The sequence below is a fragment of the Oncorhynchus keta genome, chromosome 1 (genome assembly GCF_023373465.1).
Source record: "Oncorhynchus keta strain PuntledgeMale-10-30-2019 chromosome 1, Oket_V2, whole genome shotgun sequence".
NCBI lineage: Eukaryota > Metazoa > Chordata > Actinopteri > Salmoniformes > Salmonidae > Oncorhynchus > Oncorhynchus keta.
Window position 1 is genome coordinate 78,597,654 of NC_068421.1, and position 23,428 is coordinate 78,621,081.

Genomic DNA, 23,428 nt, shown 5'->3' on the forward strand with positions numbered 1-23,428 from the left:
TATTCCACCTCGCTGCACTGGCCTGGCTACAGAGAGCATTCAACCAGGTAAGGTTGGGCAGGCTCGGTGCTCGAGACCTCCAGTGCGCCTCCACGGTCCGGTCTATCCAGTTCCGCCTCCACACACCAGCCATCCGGTGGCAGCCCCCTGCACCAGGCTGTCTCTCCATCTCCTCCCTACAGGTGCTCCCGCCTGTCCAGCACTGCCAGAGTCTCCCGTCTGTCCTGAGCTGCCAGAGTCTCCCGTCTGTCCTGAGCTGCCAGAGTCTCCCGTCTGTCCTGAGCTGCCAGAGTCTCCCGTCTGTCCTGAGCTGCCAGAGTCTCCCGTCTGTCCTGAGCTGCCGGAGCCGCCCGCCAGCCAGGAGCTGCCGGAGCCGCCCGCCAGTCAGGAGCTGCCGGTCAGCCAGGAGCTGCCAGAGCCGCCGGTCAGCCAGGAGCTGCCAGATCCGCCGGTCAGCCAGGAGCTGCCAGAGCCACCCTTCACTCCGGAGCTGCCGGAATCGCCCTTCACTCCAGAGCTGAAGGAGTCTCCTGTCCGTCCGGTGTTGCCGGAATCTCCCGTCCATTCAAGGCTTAAAAATTCTTATTTAACCCATCTCCTCCCCTTCATCTACACTGATTGAAGTGGATTTAACAGGTGACATCAATAAGGGATCATAGCTTTCACTTGGACTCAACTGGTCAGTCTATGTCATGGAAAGAGCAGGTGTTCCTAATGTTTTGTACACTGAGTGTAATCAGGTTTTTTAATAGTGTCTGCAAATTGAATAGTTGGTTTTATCCACAGCAGCTCAGTGATAATTAGGAAAAGTCATTCATTTAGTGAGCGATTAATGCATCAGGACCGGCGAAGAGGGCGTCACCAGAAATAATTAATGGAGGAGGGGAGAGAGGATGAGTACTAGATTATTCCAGAGGGAGAATAAAACCCCACTCTAATGTGCATATGTTATATGTTGTACATCTCAGACTGGTTCCTGGTAGATCGCACTTTCATATTTTCATTTTCATTTTTACAGCAATCCTGATCATTTGTTAATTCATGTGCAGCTTATCTGTGTTGCTACAGCTGCTGCCAAAACAATGTTTTGTATTCTTGGTAGTAGGTGCAGTCATGTAGGGTCAAGGCCTGTGCTCTCATGGCAATAGCCTGATCGGTCCGATTTGTTTGTGTTTTAGCTAATTCCTCTCTTTGTTGGTTCCGATAGTAGAATTGGCTACAGTACATATAGAATGGGACCAGGGCCTGTATGTCACGCCCTGACCTTAGAGATCCCTATTATTTTCTATGTTTGGTTAGGTCAGGGTGTGACTCGGGTGGGAAAGTCTATGTTTTCTATTTCTTTGTTTTTGACCGAGTGTGATTCCCAATCAGAGGCAGCTGTCTACCGTTGTCTCTGATTGGGGATCATATATAAGTTGTCATTTTCCTTTTGGGTTTTGTGGGATCTTGTTTTCTGTTTAGTGTCTGTGCCTGACAGAACTCTTCGCTTTTGTTTTTGTTTTTGTTATTTTGTTTTAAGTGTTTTTTAAATAAAAGGAGTCATGAACACTTACCACGGTTGGTCTACTATTCCTACCACCAACGAGAGCTGTTACACTGTATTCATAAAGCATCTCGCAGACAGACTGCTGATCTAGGATCATGTCCCCTTGTCCATTCATTATAATCTAAAAGGCAAAAACAACAACAAACACTCCTAATCTGAGAAGCTTGGTGAATATGGGCCCATGCAGGCTATTGAGTGGACAGAAATCAAAGTATAAAGAGGAATGTTTTGCGACTGAGAGAGAGAGAAGTAGGTCTCCGACTCTGTTGCTCCTTACCCTTAATAAGACCAGCAGTGGTGGTAGTGTTGAGCTCATGGTGGTTGTTAAGATCAGGACTGGCATCAAGACCAGGGAGGAACTGGAGCATGCTGATATTAATGTCATACCAGGCTAGGGCAGGGCATCTCTAACACCACACTCTGAAGCTACAGGGATGAACGCTACACTACTGAATGAGGGAGAATCAAGAATGGGCATGTTGTTCTCAATAATTATTATATATTTGCAGAGTATATGTATGTTATGCCTTATACATACATATTATACAGTGAATTCGGAAAGTATTCAGACCCTTTTATCTTTTCTGCATTTTGTTGCGTTACAGTCTTATTCTAAAATTGATTAAAAAAAAGAAAAACCCCTCATCAATCTACGCACAATGTCCCACAGGTTTTTACATTTTTTTGCAAATGTGTTACAAATACAACACTGAAATATTACATTTACATAATGTGATATTTCATAATTCTCCCCAGTCTGAGGTTTGGAGCGCTCTGGAGCAGGTTTTCATCAAGGATCTCTCTGTACTTTTCTCCATTCATCATTCCCTCGATCCTGACTAGTCTTCCAGTCCCTGCCACTGAAAAACATCCCCACAGCATGATGCTGCCACCACCATGCTTTATGGTAGGGTTGGAGCTAGGGTTCCTCCAGACATGACGCTTGGCCTTCAGGCCAAAGCATTCAATCTTGGTTTTATCAGACCAGAGAACATTTAGGTGCCTTTTAGCAAACTCTAAGCAGGCTGTCATGTGCCTTTTGCTGAGGAGTGGCTGCCATCTGGCCACAAATGCCTGATTGGTGGAGTGCTGCAGAGATGGTTGTCCTTCTGGAGCTCTGTCAGAGTGACCATTGGGTTCTTGGTCACCTCCCTGATCAAGGCCCTTTTCCCCCGATTGCCCAGTTTGGCCGGGCTACCAGCTCTAGGAAGAGTCTTGGTTGTTCCAAACTTCTTCCATTTAAGAATGATGGAAGCCACTTTGTTCTTGGGGTCTTTCAATGCTGCAGACATTTTCTGGTACCCTTCCTGATCTGTGCCTCGACACAATCCTGTCTCGGCACGCTACAGACAATTCCTTAAGCCTCATGGCTTGGTCTTTGCTCTGACATGCACGGTCAACTGCGGGATCTTATATAGACAGGTGTGAGCCTTTCCAAATCATGTCCAATCAATTGAATTTACCACAAGTGGACTCCAATCAAGTAGTAGAAACATCAAGTATGATCAATGGAATCATGATGTAGCTAAGCTCAATTTCGAGTCTCAAAGCAAAGGGTCTGAATACTTATGTAAATCAGTTTTTTTTATTTCTCTAAAATCCTGTTTTCGCTTTGTCATTATGTGTTATTGTGTGTTATTGGATGAGGAACAAAATTAATTTAATACATTTTAGAATAAGTCTGTAACGTGACAATATGTGGAAATGTCAAGGGGTCTGAATACTTTCTGAATGCACTGTTTGTACACAAGTAACTACCAAAATAATGGAAACATTAAATGAGGGATACAAGCATATTGAAAGCAGGTCCTTCCACACAGTTTTGGTCCCTGAGTTAATTAAGCAATTAACGTCCCATCATGCTTAGGGTCATGTATTAAAATGCTGGTCAGGCCATTTTTTGGCTATTATTTTGGTTAACATGGTATGCCCCCAAAGGATGACAATGCCCCCATCTACAGGTCACAAGTGGTCACTGAATGGTTTGATTAGCATGAGAATGATGTAAAGCATATGCCATGGCCGTCTCAGTCACCAGATCTCAACCCAATTGAACACGTAAGGAGATTATGGAGCGGCACCTGAGACAGCGTTTTCCACCACCATCAACAAAACACCTAATGATGGAATTTCTCATGGAAGAATGGTATCGCATACTTCCAATAGAGTTCCAGACACTCGTAGAATCTATGTCAAGGTGCATTGAAGCTGTTCTGGCTCGTGGTGCCCAACACCCTATTCAGACATTTTATGTTGGTGTTTCCTTTATTTTGGCAGTTACCTGTATGTATGTCTATTGTAGGCTACTGTAATGCTGTTGATCAAAATGTATCCATTGACCTCTGCTGCTGTAACCTCGGAGGATGGGGCTGTGTCCGACTTGGGGGAATGAAGTGCACTATATTATGAAATACGCTGTAATTTGGGAGGCATACTATTAATAATGAGCGAGTTCGTTTTTTAAACTTTGACATAATATGACCTCATAATTTACCTCCGCCCACTCTGTCTTTCGGCTTCTCCCACTCATGCTTTAGGAGCGCCTCCTGATGAGCCTGTTGCCCAGGAACGTTGCCATGGAGATGAAGGAGGACTTCCTGAAGCCACCCGAGAGGATCTTTCATAAGATCTACATCCAGCGTCATGACAACGTCAGGTACGTACGTGAGTGACGCTATGGCAACAACAGGTTTTCTAACGGTTGGCAGGAGGTTTGATGGTCGTCTTGTTCTTGATCCACCGTGTCATCATGTCTTCCTCAAATGACATCAGGATAAAAAAAGAGTGGTTTGGCTAAGTGAGAGGTAATGCATTTCAGATCAGGGGGTACTAGAGACTGGCAGGGCTCACAGTCACCTGGTCAGATCAGGGGGTACTAGAGGCTGGCAGGGCTCACAGTCACCTGGTCAGATCAGGGGGTACTAGAGACTGGCAGGGCTCACAGTCACCTGGTCAGATCAGGGGGTACTAGAGGCTGGCAGGGCTCACAGTCACCTGGTCAGATCAGGGGGTACTAGAGACTGGCAGGGCTCACAGTCACCTGGTCAGATCAGGGGGTACTAGAGACTGGCAGGGCTCACAGTCGCCTGGTCACATGAATAAGAATGTCCAGAAATCATCACTCCAATGTGCGTTTCAGAGGCTGATGTGGAGCCAGAGCAGTGGTGGCTGGCGGGGGGAGATATCCCAGGATGGGCTAATTGTAATGGCTGAAATGGAATAAATGGAAAGTGATCAAACATGATTTCCATGATTTAGTTTGATACTGTTTCATTCATCTCCTCCCACCAGACACCACTGAGCCAGGGTGACAGGTGAACTAATGATTACACATTAACTAGGCAGCAAAGAGACAGCTTTATGTATCAGTGATGAGTAGGAGTGGACTGCAGTCAGCAGCACTCCAATCAAGGGCTCTCTCCTCTCCTCTCCTCTCCTCTCCTCTCCTCTCCTCTCCTCTCCTCTCCTCTCCTCTCATCTCTCATCTCTCATCTCTCCTCTCAGCACCACAGCCTTCCAACCAGCTAGGGTACAGCTACAGCTCCCGGGTCTGTGTGTGTATCTGTGTGTGTGTGTTTGTGCCTGCATGTTGCTGTGGAGAGGCAGTGTTCATAAGCACACACGCACACACATGCGCACAGACACACGCATACGGACACACATTGACACCCTCATCGCCTCCCTCCTCCAACCCTCCTCGCTCCCCTCCTCCAACCCTCATCGCCCCCGTCCTCCAACCCTCATTGCCCCCCTGCTCCAACCCTCCTCGCCCCCCTTCTCCAACCCTCATCGCCCACCTCTTCCAACCCTCACCCCCCTCCTCCAACACTCATCGCCACCCTTTTCCAACCCTCCTTGCCCCCCTTCTCCAACGCTCTTCGCCCACCACCTCCAACCCTCATCCCCCTCCTCCATGCGCACAGACACACGTAAACGGACACACATTGACACCATCATCGCCCCCGTCCTCCAACCCTCCTCGCCCCCTCCTCCAACCCTCATCGCCCCCCTCCTCCAACCCTCATCACCCCCCGTCCTCCAACCCTCCTCGCCCCCTCCATCCCTCCTCACCCCCCTCCTCCAACTCTCATCGCCCCCCTCCTCCAACCCTCATCGCCCCCCTCCTCCAACCCTCCTCGTCCCCTCCTCCAACCCTCATCGCCCCCTCCTCCAACCCTCTTTGCCAACCTCCTCCAACCCTCATCGCCCAACCTTCCAACACTCAACACCCCCCCACTCCAACCCTCCTCGACCCCTCCTCCAACCCTCATCGCCCACCTCCTCCAACCCTCCTGGCTCCCCTCCTCCAACCCTCCTCCCTCCCCTTCTCCAACCCTCTTCGCCCACCTCCTCCAACCCTCACCTCTCACCCTCCTCCTCCAACCCTCATCACCCCCCCCTCCAACCCTCACCCCCCTCCAACCCTCATCGCCCCTCCTCCAACCCTCGCGCCCCTCCTCATCCCCGCTCCAATCCTCCGAATCCCCTCCAACCCTCCGCACTCCCCTCCTCATCCCCCTCCAACCCTTCGCATCCCTCCCCCTCATCCACTCCTCCAACCTCGCGCCCTCCTCATCCCCTCCAACCCTCCGCACCCCACTACTCATCCCCTTCAACCCTCTGTGCCCCCTCTCCTCATCCCCCCACACACACACACACACACACACACAAAACACACAGCCAACACCAGACACCAGAGCCCTGTTCAGATGGGTATGACAGAAGTGAGGTTGTGAATATAGAGTCTTGATTCCAGCTTCGCATATATCAAGTTCTCTCTTCTGTCTCCATGCCAAGTCAAGCCAAGCTGCAAACAGTGAGTTTCATGCTACTGAGGCTGTGTCTCAAATCACACCCTATTCCCTATATACTGCACTACTTTTGACCAGGGCCCATAGGCAGACAGTCACAGTGCAGGGGAGGGACTCTCAAAAATTCACACACGCTCTCACATTATGGCAACTGAAGTTACACTCTCTCACATTATGACTTACATAAGTTACACTTTCTCACATTATGGCTTCCTGAAGTTGCACTCTCACATTATGGCTTCCTGAAGTTACACTCTCACATTATGGCTTCCTGAAGTTACACTCTCACATTATGGCTTCCTGAAGTTACACTCTCACATTATGGCTTCCTGACACTCTCTCACATTATGGCTTCCTGAAGTTACACTCTCACATTATGGCTTCCTGAAGTTACACTCTCTCACATTATGGCTTCCTTCCTGAAGTTACACTCTCTCACATTATGGCTTCCTGAAGTTACACTCTCACATTATGGCTTCCTGAAGTTACACTCTCTCACATTATGGCTTCCTGAAGTTACACTCTCTCACATTATGGCTTCCTGAAGTTACACTCTCTCACATTATGGCTTCCTGAAGTTACACTCTCTCACATTATGGCTTCCTGAAGTTACACTCTCTCACATTATGGCTTCCTGAAGTTACACATTATGGCTCTGAAGAAGTTACACATTTATGGCTTCCTGAAGTTACACTCTCTCACATTATGGCTTCCTGAAGTTACACTCTCTCACATTATGGCTTACTGAAGTTACACTCTCTCACATTATGGCTTCATTATGGCTGAAGAAGTTACACTCTCTCACATTATGACTTACTGAAGAAGTTACACTCTCTCACATTATGGCTTCCTGAAGTTACACTCTCTCACATTATGGCTTACTGAAGAAGTTACACTCTCTCAGGCTTCCTGAAGTTACACTCTCTCACATTATGGCTTCCTGAAGTTAAACTTATGGCTTACTGAAGTTACACTCTCACATTATGGCTTCCTGACACTCTCTCACATTATGGCTTACTGAAGAAGTTACACTCTCACATTATGGCTTCCTGAAGTTGCACTCTCTCACATTATGGCTTACTGAAGTTACACTCTCTCACATTATGGCTTCCTGAAGTTACACTCTCTCACATTATGGCTTACTGAAGAAGTTACACTCTCACATTATGGCTTCTGAAGAAATTACACTCTCTCACATTATGGCTTCCTGAAGTTACACTCTCTCACATTATGGCTTCCTGAAGTTACACTCTCTCACATTATGGCTTCATTATCTCTTCACATTATGAACTGAAGAAGTTACACTCTCTCACATTATGGCTTCCTGAAGTTACACTCTCTCACATTATGGCTTCCTGAAGAAGTTACACTCTCATACATTATGGCTTCCTGAAGTTACACTCTCTCACATTATGGCTTACTGAAGAAGTTACACTCTCATTATGGCTTCCTGAAGTTACACTCTCTCACATTATGACTTACTGAAGTTACACTCTCTCACATTATGGCTTCCTGAAGTTACACTCTCTCACATTATGGCTTACTGAAGTTACACTCTCTCATGAAGAAGTTACACTCTCTCACATTATGGCTTCCTGAAGAAGTTACACTCTCACATTATGGCTTCCTGAAGTTACACTCTCTCACATTATGACTTACTGAAGAAGTTACACTCTCACATCATGGCTTCCTGAAGTTTCACTCTCACATTATGGCTTACTGAAGAAGTTGTACTCTCTCACATTATGACTTACTGAAGAAGTTGCACTCTCTCACATTATGGCTTCCTGAAGTTACACTCTCTCACATTATGGCTTCCTGAAGTTACACTCTCTCACATTATGGCTTACTGAAGAAGTTACACTCTCACATTATGGCTTCCTGAAGTTACACTCTCTCACATTATGACTTACTGAAGAAGTTACACTCTCACATTATGGCTTACTGAAGTTACACTCTCTCACATTATGGCTTACTGAAGTTACACTCTCTCACATTATGGCTTCCTGAAGTTACACTCTCTCACATTATGGCTTCCTGAAGAAGTTACACTCTCACATTATGGCTAACTGAAGAAATTACTACTCTCACATTATGGCTTACTGAAGTTACACTCTCTCACATTATGGCTTACTGAAGTTACACTCTCATATTATGGCTTCCTGAAGTTACACTCTCTCACATTATGGCTTCCTGAAGATGCACTCTCTCACATTATGGCTTCCTGAAGTTACACTCTCTCACATTATGGCTTCCTGAAGTTACACTCTCACATTATGGCTTCCTGAAGTTTCACTCTCACATTATGGCTTACTGAAGAAGTTGCACTCTCTCACATTATGGCTTACTGAAGAAGTTACACTCTCATATTATGGCTTCCTGAAGTTACACTCTCTCACATTATGGCTTACTGAAGAAGTTACACTCTCACATTATGGCTTCCTGAAGTTACACTCTCTCACATTATGGCTTACTGAAGTTACACTCTCTCACATTATGGCTTACTGAAGTTACACTCTCTCACATTATGGCTTACTGAAGAAGTTACACTCTCACATTATGGCTTCCTGAAGTTACACTCTCTCACATTATGGCTTACTGAAGTTACACTCTCTCACATTATGGCTTCCTGAAGTTACACTCTCTCACATTATGGCTTACTGAAGTTACACTCTCTCACATTATGGCTTACTGAAGTTACACTCTCTCACATTATGGCTTCCTGAAGTTACACTCTCTCACATTATGGCTTCCTGAAGTTACACTCTCTCACATTATGGCTTCCTGAAGATGTTACACTCTCACATTATGGCTTCCTGAAGTTACACTCTCACATTATGGCTTCCTGAAGTTACACTCTCTCACATTATGGCTTACTGAAGAAGTTACACTCTCTCACATTATGGCTTACTGAAGAAGTTACACTCTCATATTATGGCTTCCTGAAGTTACACTCTCTCACATTATGGCTTCCTGAAGATACACTCTCTCATATTATGGCTTCCTGAAGTTACACTCTCTCACATTATGGCTTCCTGAAGTTACACTCTCTCACATTATGGCTTACTGAAGAAGTTACACTCTCTCACATTATGGCTTACTGAAGAAGTTACACTCTCACATTATGGCTTCCTGAAGTTACACTCTCTCACATTATGGCTTCCTGAAGTTACACTCTCTCACATTATGGCTTCCTGAAGTTACACTCTCTCACATTATGGCTTCCTGAAGTTACACTCTCTCACATTATGGCTTCCTGAAGTTACACTCTCTCACATTATGGCTTCCTGAAGTTACACTCTCTCACATTATGGCTTCCTGAAGTTACACTCTCTCACATTATGGCTTACTGAAGAAGTTACACTCTCTCACATTATGGCTTACTGAAGAAGTTACACTCTCACATTATGGCTTCCTGAAGTTACACTCTCTCACATTATGGCTTACTGAAGAAGTTGCACTCTCTCACATTATGGCTTACTGAAGAAGTTGCACTCTCTCACATTATGGCTTACTGAAGAAGTTACACTCTCACATTATGGCTTCCTGAAGTTACACTCTCTCACATTATGGCTTACTGAAGTTACACTCTCTTATGGCTTCCTGAAGTTACACTTACATTATGGCTTACTGAAGTTACACTCTCTCACATTATGGCTTCTGAAGTTACACTCTCTCACATTATGGCTTCCTGAAGTTACACTCTCTCACATTATGGCTTACTGAAGTTACACTCTCTCATTATGGCTTACTGAAGTTACACTCTCTCACATTATGGCTTCCTGAAGTTACACTCTCTCACATTATGGCTTCCTGAAGTTACACTCTCTCACATTATGGCTTACTGAAGAAGTTACACTCTCTCACATTATGGCTTCCTGAAGTTACACTCTCTCACATTATGGCTTCCTGAAGTTACACTCTCTTACATTATGGCTTACTGAAGAAGTTACACTCTCTCACATTATGGCTTACTGAAGAAGTTACACTCTCTCACATTATGGCTTACTGAAGAAGTTGCACTCTCACATTATGGCTTACTGAAGAAGTTACACTCTCACATTATGGCTTCCTGAAGTTACACTCTCTCACATTGTGGCTTCCTGAAGTTACACTCTCTCACATTATGGCTTCCTGAAGTTACACTCTCTCACATTATGGCTTCCTGAAGTTACACTCTCTCACATTATGGCTTACTGAAGTTACACTCTCTCACATTATGGCTTACTGAAGAAGTTACACTCTCTCACATTATGGCTTCCTGAAGTTACACTCTCTCACATTATTGCTTCCTGAAGTTACACTCTCTCACATTATGGCTTCCTGAAGTTACACTCTCTCACATTATGGCTTCCTGAAGTTGCACTCTCTCACATTATGGCTTCCTGAAGTTACACTCTCTCACATTATGGCTTCCTGAAGTTACACTCTCACATTATGGCTTACTGAAGTTACACTCTCTCACATTATGGCTTACTGAAGTTACACTCTCTCACATTATGGCTTCCTGAAGTTACACTCTCTCACATTATGGCTTCCTGAAGTTACACTCTCTCACATTATGGCTTCCTGAAGTTACACTCTCTCACTCACATTATGGCTTCCTGAAGTTACACTCTCTCACATTATGGCTTCCTGAAGTTACACTCTCTCACATTATGGCTTACTGAAGTTACACTCTCTCACATTATGGCTTCCTGAAGTTACTGAATTATGGCTTCCTGAAGTTACACTCTCTCACATTATGGCTTACTGAAGTTACACTCTCTCACATTATGGCTTACTGAAGTTACACTCTCTCACATTATGGCTTCCTGAAGTTACACTCTCTCACATTATGGCTTACTGAAGTTACACTCTCTCACATTATGGCTTACTGAAGTTACACTCTCTCACATTATGGCTTCCTGAAGTTACACTCTCTCACATTATGGCTTCCTGAAGTTACACTCTCTCACATTATGGCTTACTGAAGTTACACTCTCTCACATTATGGCTTCCTGAAGTTACACTCTCTCACATTATGACTTACTGAAGTTACACTTCTCACATTATGGCTTCCTGAAGTTACACTCTCTCACATTATGGCTTACTGAAGAAGTTACACTCTCTCACATTATGGCTTCCTGAAGTTACACTCTCTCACATTATGGCTTCCTGAAGTTACACTCTCTCACATTATGGCTTACTGAAGTTACACTCTCTCACATTATGGCTTCCTGAAGTTACACTCTCTCACATTATGGCTTACTGAAGTTACACTCTCTCACATTATGGCTTCCTGAAGTTACACTCTCACATTATGGCTTCCTGAAGTTACACTCTCTCACATTATGACTTACTGAAGAAGTTACACTCTCACATTATGGCTTCCTGAAGTTTCACTCTCACATTATGGCTTACTGAAGAAGTTGTACTCTCTCACATTATGGCTTACTGAAGAAGTTACACTCTCACATTATGGCTTCCTGAAGTTACACTCTTACTGAAGTTACACTCTCATTATGGCTTCCTGAAGTTACACTCTCTCACATTATGGCTTACTGAAGAAGTTACACTCTCACATTATGGCTTCCTGAAGTTACACTCTCTCACATTATGGCTTCCTGAAGTTACACTCTCTCACATTATGGCTTCCTGAAGTTACACTCTCTCACATTATGGCTTACTGAAGAAGTTACACTCTCACATTATGGCTAACTGAAGAAATTACACTCTCTCACATTATGGCTTACTGAAGTTACACTCTCTCATATTATGGCTTCCTGAAGTTACACTCTCTCACATTATGGCTTCCTGAAGTTACACTCTCTCACATTATGACTTACTGAAGAAGTTGCACTCTCTCACATTATGGCTTCCTGAAGTTACACTCTCTCATATTATGGTTTCCTAAAGTTACACTCTCACATTATGGCTTCCTGAAGTTTCACTCTCTCACATTATGGCTTACTGAAGAAGTTACACTCTCACATTATGGCTTCCTGAAGTTACACTCTCTCACATTATGGCTTACTGAAGTTACACTCTCTCACATTATGGCTTCCTGAAGTTACACTCTCTCACATTATGGCTTACTGAAGTTACACTCTCTCACATTATGGCTTACTGAAGTTACACTCTCTCACATTATGGCTTACTGAAGTTACACTCTCTCACATTATGGCTTCCTGAAGTTACACTCTCTCACATTATGGCTTACTGAAGTTACACTCTCTCACATTATGGCTTCCTGAAGTTACACTCTCTTACATTATGACTTACTGAAGTTACACTCGCACACATTATGGCTTACTGAAGTTACACTCTCTCACATTATGGCTTCCTGAAGTTACACTCTCTCACATTATGGCTTCCTGAAGTTACACTCTCTCACATTATGGCTTCCTGAAGATGCACTTCTCTGACATTATGGCTTCCTGAAGTTACACTCTCTCACATTATGGCTTCCTGAAGTTACACTCTCTCACATTATGGCTTATGGCTTAACTGAAGAAGTTACACTCTCACATTATGGCTTCCTGAAGTTACACTCTCTCACATTATGGCTTACTGAAGAAGTTACACTCTCTCACATTATGGCTTCCTGAAGTTACACTCTCTCACATTATGGCTTCCTGACCTTACTGAAGTTACACTCTCTCACATTATGGCTTACTGAAGAAGTTGCACTCTCACATTATGGCTTCCTGAAGTTACACTCTCTCACATTGTGGCTTCCTGAAGTTACACTCTCTCACATTATGGCTTCCTGAAGTTACACTCTCTCACATTATGGCTTCCTGAAGTTGCACTCTCTCATATTATGGCCTCCTGAAGTTACACTCTCTCACATTATGGCTTCCTGAAGTTACACTCTCTCAATTATGGCTTAAATTACACTCTCTCACATTATGGCTTACTGAAGAAGTTACACATTATGGCTCTGAAGAAGTTACATTATGGCTTCCTGAAGTTACACTCTCTCACATTATGGCTTCCTGAAGTTACACTCTCTCACATTATGGCTTCCTGAAGTTACACTCTCTCACATTATGGCTTCCTGAAGTTACACTCTCACATTATGGCTTCCTGAAGTTACACTCTCTCACATTATGGCTTCCTGAAGTTACACTCTCTCACATTATGGCTTCCTGAAGTTACACTCTCTCACATTATGGCTTACTGAAGAAGTTACACTCTCTCACATTATGGCTTCCTGAAGTTACACTCTCTCACATTATGGCTTCCTGAAGATGCACTCTCTCATATTATGGCTTCCTGAAGTTACACTCTCTCACATTATGGCTTCCTGACGTTACACTCTCTCACATTATCGCTTACTGAAGAAGTTACACTCTCTCACATTATGGCTTCCTGACGTTACACTCTCTCACATTATCGCTTACTGAAGAAGTTACACTCTCTCACATTATGACTTACTGAAGAAGTTACACTCTCTCATTATGGCTTCCTGAAGTTACACTCTCTCACATTATGGCTTCCTGAAGTTACACTCTCTCACATTATGGCTTCCTGAAGTTACACTCTCTCACATTATGGCTTACTGAAGTTACACTCTCTCATTATGGCTTCCTGAAGTTACACTCTCTCACATTATGGCTTCCTGAAGTTACACTCTCTCACATTATGGCTTACTGAAGTTACACTCTCTCACATTATGGCTTCCTGAAGTTACACTCTCTTATGGCTTCCTGACACTTATTATGGCTTACTGAAGTTACACTCTCTCACATTATGGCTTACTGAAGAAGTTACACTCTCTCACATTATGGCTTCCTGAAGAAGTTACACTCTCTCACATTATGGCTTACTGAAGAAGTTACACTCTCACATTATGGCTTCCTGAAGTTACACTCTCTCACATTATGGCTTCCTGAAGTTACACTCTCTCACATTATGGCTTCCTGAAGTTACACTCTCTCACATTATGGCTTCCTGAAGTTACACTCTCTCACATTATGACTTACTGAAGAAGTTACACTCTCTCACATTATGGCTTACTGAAGAAGTTGTACTCTCTCACATTATGGCTTACTGAAGAAGTTACACTCTCTCATATTATGCCTTCCTGAAGTTACAGTCTCTCACATTATGGCTTCCTGAAGTTACACTCTCTCACATTATGGCTTACTGAAGAAGTTACACTCTCACATTATGGCTTCCTGAAGTTACACTCTCTCACATTATGGCTTACTGAAGAAGTTACACTCTCACATTATTATGGCTTCCTGAAGTTACACTCTCTCACATTATGGCTTCCTGAAGTTACACTCTCTCATTATGGCTTGAAGAAGTTACGCTCTCTGAAGAAGAAATTACACTCTCACATTATGGCTTACTGAAGTTACACTCTCTCACATTATGGCTTCCTGAAGTTACACTCTCTCACATTATGGCTTCCTGAAGTTACACTCTCTCACATTATGACTTACTGAAGAAGTTACACTCTCTCACATTATGGCTTCCTGAAGTTACACTCTCTCACATTATGGCTTCCTGAAGTTACACTCTCACATTATGGCTTCCTGAAGTTTCACTCTCACATTATGGCTTACTGAAGAAGTTGCACTCTCTCACATTATGGCTTACTGAAGAAGTTACACTCTCATATTATGGCTTCCTGAAGTTACACTCTCTCACATTATGGCTTACTGAAGAAGTTACACTCTCACATTATGGCTTCCTGAAGTTACACTCTCTCACATTATGGCTTACTGAAGTTACACTCTCTCACATTATGGCTTACTGAAGTTACACTCTCTCACATTATGGCTTACTGAAGTTACACTCTCTCACATTATGGCTTCCTGAAGTTACACTCTCTCACATTATGGCTTACCTGAAGTTACACTCTCTCACATTATGGCTTATTACACTTCTCACATTATGACTTACTGACTGAAGTTACACTCTCTCACATTATGGCTTCCTGAAGTTACACTCTCTCACATTATGGCTTCCTGAAGTTACACTGATTATGGCTTCCTGAAGATGCACTCTCTCATATTATGGCTTCCTGAAGTTACACTCTCTCACATTATGGCTTCCTGAAGTTACACTCTCTCACATTATGGCTTACTGAAGAAGTTACACTCTCTCACATTATGGCTTACTGAAGAAGTTACACTCTCACATTATGGCTTCCTGAAGTTACACTCTCTCACATTATGGCTTCCTGAAGTTACACTCTCTCACATTATGGCTTCCTGAAGTTACACTCTCTCACATTATGGCTTCCTGAAGTTACACTCTCTTACATTATGGCTTACTGAAGAAGTTACACTCTCTCACATTATGGCTTACTGAAGAAGTTACACTCTCACATTATGGCTTCCTGAAGTTACACTCTCTCACATTATGGCTTCCTGAAGTTACACTCTCTCACATTATGGCTTCCTGAAGTTACACTCTCTCACATTATGGCTTCCTGAAGTTACACTCTCTCACATTATGGCTTCCTGAAGTTACACTCTCTCACATTATGGCTTCCTGAAGTTACACTCTCACATTATGGCTTCCTGAAATTTCACTCTCACATTATGGCTTACTGAAGAAGTTGTACTCTCTCACATTATGGCTTACTGAAGAAGTTACACTCTCACATTATGGCTTCCTGAAGTTACACTCTCTCACATTATGGCTTACTGAAGTTACACTCTCTCACATTATGGCTTACACTCTCTCACATTATGGCTTCCTGAAGTTACACTCTCACATTATGGCTTCCTGAAGTTACACTCTCTCACATTATGGCTTACTGAAGAAGTTACACTCTCTCACATTATGGCTTACTGAAGAAGTTGCACTCTCTCACATTATGGCTTACTGAAGAAGTTACACTCTCACATTATGGCTTCCTGAAGTTACACTCTCTCACATTGTGGCTTCCTGAAGTTACACTCTCTCACATTATGGCTTCCTGAAGTTACACTCTCTCACATTATGGCTTACTGAAGAAGTTACACTCTCACATTATCGCTTCCTGAAGTTACACTCTCTCACATTATGGCTTACTGAAGAAGTTACACTCTCTCACATTATGGCTTCCTGAAGTTACACTCTCTCACATTATGGCTTCCTGAAGTTACACTCTCTTACATTATGGCTTCCTGAAGTTACACTCTCTTACATTATGGCTTACTGAAGAAGTTACACTCTCTCACATTATGGCTTACTGAAGTTACACTCTCTCATTTATGGCTTACACTCTCTCACATTATGGCTTCCTGAAGTTACACTCTCTCACATTATGGCTTACTGAAGTTACACTCTCTCACATTATGGCTTCCTGAAGTTACACTCTCACATCATGGCTTCCTGATTTCACTCTCACATTATGGCTTACTGAAGTTACACTCTCTCACATTATGGCTTACTGAAGAAGTTACACTCTCTCACATTATGGCTTACTGAAGTTACACTCTCTCACATTATGGCTTCCTGAAGTTACACTCTCTCACATTATGGCTTCCTGATCTCTCACATTATGGCTTACTGAAGAAGTTACACTCTCACATTATGGCTTCCTGACGTTACACTCTCTCACATTATGGCTTACTGAAGTTACACTCTCTCACATTATGGCTTCCTGAAGTTACACTCTCTCACATTATGGCTTCCTGAAGTTACACTCTCTCACATTATGGCTTCCTGGAGTTACACTCTCTCACATTATGGCTTCCTGAAGATGCACTCTCTCATATTATGGCTTACTGTAGAAGTTACACTCTCACATTATGGCTTCCTGAAGTTACACTCTCTCACATTATGGCTTACTGAAGTTACACTCTCTCATATTATGGCTTCCTGAAGTTACACTCTCTCACATTATGGCTTCCTGAAGTTACACTCTCTCACATTATGACTTACTGAAGAAGTTGCACTCTCTCACATTATGGCTTCCTGAAGTTACACTCTCTCACATTATGGCTTACTGAAGTTACACTCTCACATTATGGCTTCCTGAAGTTACACTCTCTCATATTATGGTTTCCTAAAGTTACACTCTCACATTATGGCTTCCTGAAGTTACACTCTCTCATATTATGGCTTCCTGAAGTTACACTCTCTCACATTATGGCTTCCTGAAGTTACACTCTCACATTATCGCTTCTGAAGTTACACACATTATGGCTTACTGAAGAAGTTACACTCTCTCACATTATGGCTTACTGAAGAAGTTACACTCTCACTCTCACATTATGGCTTACTGAAGTTACACTCTCTCATATTATGGCTTCCTGAAGTTACACTCTCTCACATTATGGCTTCCTGAAGTTACACTCTCACATTATCGCTTCCTGAAGTTACACTCTCTTACATTATGGCTTACTGAAGTTACACTCTCTCACATTATGGCTTCCTGAAGTTACACTCTCTTACATTATGGCTTACTGAAGTTACACTCTCTCACATTATGGCTTCCTGAAGTTACACTCTCTCACATTATGACTTACTGAAGAAGTTGCACTCTCTCACATTATGGCTTCCTGAAGTTACACTCTCTCACATTATGGCTTCCTGAAGTTACACTCTCACATTATGGCTTCCTGAAGTTACACTCTCTCACATTATGGCTTCCTGAAGTTACACTCTCTCACATTATGGCTTACTGAAGAAGTTACACTCTCTCACATTATGGCTTCCTGAAGAAGTTACACTCTCATATTATGGCTTCCTGAAGTTACACTCTCTCATACTATGGCTTCCTGAAGTTACACTCTCTCACATTATGGCTTCCTGAAGTTACACTCTCTCATATTATGGCTTCCTGAAGTTACACTCTCTCACATTATGGCTTCCTGAAGTTACACTCTCTCACATTATGGCTTCCTGAAGTTACACTCTCACATTATGGCTTCCTGAAATTTCACTCTCACATTATGGCTTACTGAAGAAGTTGTACTCTCTCACATTATGACTTACTGAAGAAGTTGCACTCTCATAATATGGCTTCCTGAAGTTACACTATCTCACATTATGGCTTACTGAAGTTACACTCTCTCACATTATGGCTTACTGAAGTTACACTCTCTCACATTATGACTTACTGAATAAGTTACACTCTCACATTATGGCTTACTGAAGTTGCACTCTCTCACATTATGGCTTCTGAAGTTACACTCTCTCACATTATGGCTTACTGAAGTTACACTCTCTCACATTATGGCTTCCTGAAGTTACACTCTCTTACATTATGGCTTACTGAAGTTACACTCTCTCACATTATGGCTTCCTGAAGTTACACTCTCTCACATTATGACTTACTGAAGAAGTTGCACTCTCTCACATTATGGCTTCCTGAAGTTACACTCTCTCACATTATGGCTTCCTGAAGTTACACTCTCACATTATGGCTTACCGAAGAAGTTGCACTCTCTCACATTATGGCTTACTGAAGAAGTTACACTCTCATATTATGGCTTCCTGAAGAAGTTACACTCTCACATTATGGCTTCCTGAAGTTACACTCTCTCACATTATGGCTTCCTGAAGATGCACTCTCTCACATTATGGCTTACTGAAGAAGTTACTCTCTCACATTATGGCTTCCTGAAGTTACACTCTCTCACATTATGGCTTACTGAAGTTACACTCTCTCACATTATGGCTTACTGAAGTTACACTCTCTCACATTATGGCTTCCTGAAGTTACACTCTCTCACATTATGGCTTCCTGAAGTTACACTCTCTCACATTATGGCTTCCTGAAGATGCACTCTCTCATATTATGGCTTCCTGAAGTTACACTCTCTCACATTATGGCTTCCTGAAGTTACACTTACATTATGGCTTACTCACTCTCACATTATGGCTTCCTGAAGTTACACTCTCTCACATTATGGCTTACTGAAGAAGTTACACTCTCTCACATTATGGCTTACTGAAGAAGTTACACTCTCTCACATTATGGCTTACTGAAGTTACACTCTCTCACATTATGGCTTCCTGAAGTTACACTCTCTCACATTATGGCTTCCTGAAGTTACACTCTCACATTATGGCTTCCTGAAGTTACACTCTCTCACATTATGGCTTACTGAAGTTACACTCTCACATTATGGCTTCCTGAAGTTACACTCTCTCACATTATGGCTTCCTGAAGTTACACACTCTCACATTATGGCTTCCTGAAGTTACACTCTCTCACATTATGGCTTACTGAAGAAGTTGCACTCTCTCACATTATGACTTACTGAAGTTACACTCTCTCACATTATGGCTTCCTGAAGTTACACTCTCTCACATTATGGCTTCCTGAAGTTACACTCTCTCACATTATGGCTTCCTGAAGTTACACTCTCTCACATTATGGCTTCCTGAAGTTACACTCTCTCATATTATGGCTTCCTGAAGTTACACTCTCTCACATTATGGCTTCCTGAAGTTACACTCTCTCACATTATGGCTTCCTGAAGTTACACTCTCACATTAGTTACACTCTCTCACATTATGGCTTACTGAAGAAGTTACACTCTCTCACATTATGGCTTACTGAAGAAGTTACACTCTCACATTATGGCTTCCTGAAGTTACACTCTCTCACATTATGGCTTACTGAAGTTACACTCTCTCACATTATGGCTTACTGAAGTTACACTCTCTCACATTATGGCTTCCTGAAGTTACACTTTATGGCTTCCTGAAGTTACACTCTTTACATTATGGCTTCCTGAAGTTACACTCTCTCACATTATGGCTTACTGAAGTTACACTCTCTCACATTATGGCTTCCTGAAGTTACACTCTCTCACATTATGGCTTACTGAAGAACACTCTCACATTATGGCTTCCTGAAGTTACACTTACAAATTTCATCTCACATTATGGCTTACTGAAGAAGTTACACTCTCTCACATTATGACTTACTGAAGAAGTTATCTCACATTATGGCTTCCTGAAGTTAACATTATGGCTTACTGAAGTTACACTCTCTCACATTATGGCTTACTGAAGTTACTGAACATTATGGCTTCCTGAAGTTACACTCTCACATTATGGCTTCCTGACACTCTCTCACATTATGGCTTACTGAAGTTACACTCTCTCACATTATGGCTTCCTGAAGTTACACTCTCTCACATTATGGCTTCCTGAAGTTACACTCTCTCACATTATGGCTTCCTGAAGATACACTCTCTCACATTATGGCTTCCTGAAGTTACACTCTCTCACATTATGGCTTCCTGAAGTTACACTCTCTCACATTATGGCTTCCTGAAGTTACACTCTCACATTATGGCTTCCTGAAGTTACACTCTCTCACATTATGGCTTCCTGAAATTTACACTCTCACTTATGGCTTACTGAAGAAGTTACACTCTCTCACATTATGGCTTACTGAAGTTACACTCTCTCACATTATGGCTTCCTGAAGTTACACTCTCTCACATTATGGCTTCCTGAAGTTACACTCTCTCACATTATGGCTTACTGAAGTTACACTCTCTCACATTATGGCTTCCTGAAGTTACACTCTCTCACACATTATGGCTTCCTGAAGTTACACTCTCTCACATTATGGCTTCCTGAAGTTACACTCTCTCACATTATGGCTTACTGAAGTTACACTCTCTCACATTATGGCTTCCTGAAGTTACACTTATTATGGCTTCCTGAAGAGTTACACTCTCTCACATTATGGCTTCCTGAAGATACACTCTCTCACATTATGGCTTAAGTTACACTCTCTCATTATGGCTTATTATTACACTCTCACATTATGGCTTCCTGAAGTTACACTCTCTCACATTATGGCTTACTGAAGAAGTTACACTCTCTCACATTATGACTTACTGAAGAAGTTACACTCTCACATTATGGCTTCCTGAAGTTACACTCTCTCACATTATGGCTTCCTGAAGTTACACTCTCTCACATTATGGCTTCCTGAAGTTACACTCTCTCACATTATGGCTTACTGAAGTTACACTCTCTCACATTATGGCTTACTGAAGAAGTTACACTCTCACATTATGGCTTCCTGAAGTTACACTCTCTCACATTATGGCTTCCTGAAGTTACACTCTACACTTCTCTCACATTATGGCTTCCTGAAGTTACACTCTCTCACATTATGGCTTACTGAAGAAGTTACACTCTCTCACATTATGGCTTACTGAAGAAGTTGCACTCTCTCACATTATGGCTTCCTGACACTCTCTCACATTATGGCTTCTCACATTATGGCTTCCTGAAGTTACACTCTCTCACATTATGGCTTCCTGAAGTTACACTCTCTCACATTATGGCTTCCTGAAGTTACACTCTCTCACATTATGGCTTCCTGAAGTTACACTCTCTCACATTATGGCTTCCTGAAGTTACACTCTCTCACATTATGGCTTCCTGAAGTTACACTCTCTTACATTATGGCTTACTGAAGAAGTTACACTCTCTCACATTATGGCTTACTGAAGAAGTTGCACTCTCACATTATGGCTTCCTGAAGTTACACTCTCTCACATTATGGCTTACTGAAGTTACACTCTCTCACATTATGGCTTACACTCTCTCACATTATGGCTTCCTGAAGTTACTTCACTGAAGTTACACTCTTTTACATGATGACTTACTTAAGTTACACTCTCACATTATGGCTTACTGAAGTTACACTCTCTCACATTATGGCTTCCTGAAGTTACACTTACATTATGGCTTACTGAAGAAGTTACACTCTCACATTATGGCTTCCTGAAGTTACACTCTCACATTATTATGGCTTACTGAAGAAGTTACACTCTCTCACATTATGGCTTACTGAAGAAGTTACACTCTCACATTATGGCTTCCTGAAGTTACACTCTCTCACATTATGGCTTACTGAAGTTACACTCTCTCACATTATGGCTTCCTGAAGTTACACTCTCTCACATTATGGCTTCCTGAAGTTACACTCTCACATTATGGCTCTCACATTATGGCTTACTGAAGTTACACTCTCACATTATGGCTTCCTGAAGTTACACTCTCATATTATGGCTTCCTGAAGTTACACTCTCTCACATTATGGCTTCCTGAAGATACACTCTCTCATATTATGGCTTCCTGAAGTTACACTCTCTCACATTATGGCTTCCTGAAGTTACACTCTCTCACATTATGGCTTCCTGAAGTTACACTCTCTCACATTATGGCTTCCTGAAGTTACACTCTCACATTATGGCTTCCTGAAATTTCACTCTCACATTATGGCTTACTGAAGAAGTTGTACTCTCTCACATTATGACTTACTGAAGAAGTTGCACTCTCATAATATGGCTTCCTGAAGTTACACTATCTCACATTATGGCTTACTGAAGTTACACTCTCTCACATTATGGCTTACTGAAGTTACACTCTCTCACATTATGGCTTCCTGAAGTTACACTCTCACATTATGGCTTCCTGAAGTTACACTCTCTCATTTATGGCTTCACTTATGGCTTAGAAGTTACACTCTCTCATATTATGGCTTCCTGAAGTTACACTCTCTCACATTATGGCTTCCTGAAGTTACACTCTCTCACATTATGGCTTCCTGAAGATGCACTCTCTCATATTATGGCTTCCTGAAGTTACACTCTCTCACATTATGGCTTCCTGAAGTTACACTCTCTTACATTATGGCTTACTGTAGAAGTTACACTCTCACATTATGGCTTCCTGACGTTACACTCTCTCACATTATGGCTTACTGAAGAAGTTACACTCTCTCACATTATGGCTAACTGAAGAAGTTACACTCTCATATTATGGCTTCCTGAAGTTACACTCTCTTACATTATGACTTACTGAAGTTACACTCTCTCACATTATGGCTTCCTGAAGTTACACTCTCTCACATTATGGCTTACTGAAGTTACACTCTCTCACATTATGGCTTCCTGAAGTTACACTCTCTCACATTATGGCTTCCTGAAGTTACACTCTCTCACATTATGGCTTCCTGAAGTTACACTCTCTCACTTCTCACATTATGGCTTCCTGAAGTTTCACTCTCTCACATTATGGCTTACTGAAGAAGTTACATTCTCTCACATTATGGCTTACTGAAGAAGTTACACTCTCTCACATTATGGCTTAC

The 23,428-nt window shown here is 42.6% G+C and overlaps 1 protein-coding gene across 1 annotated transcript in view; it reads left to right on the forward strand.

Moving 5' to 3' along the window:
* The window catches only part of adcy1a (adenylate cyclase 1a), a 237,776-nt gene that overhangs the window by 14,225 nt on the left and 200,123 nt on the right, over positions 1–23,428 (forward strand). The window contains exon 3 of the mRNA XM_052461503.1: positions 4,087–4,205. Coding sequence (XP_052317463.1) covers positions 4,087–4,205 — 119 coding nt within the window. The remainder of the gene's footprint in view (positions 1–4,086; positions 4,206–23,428) is intronic.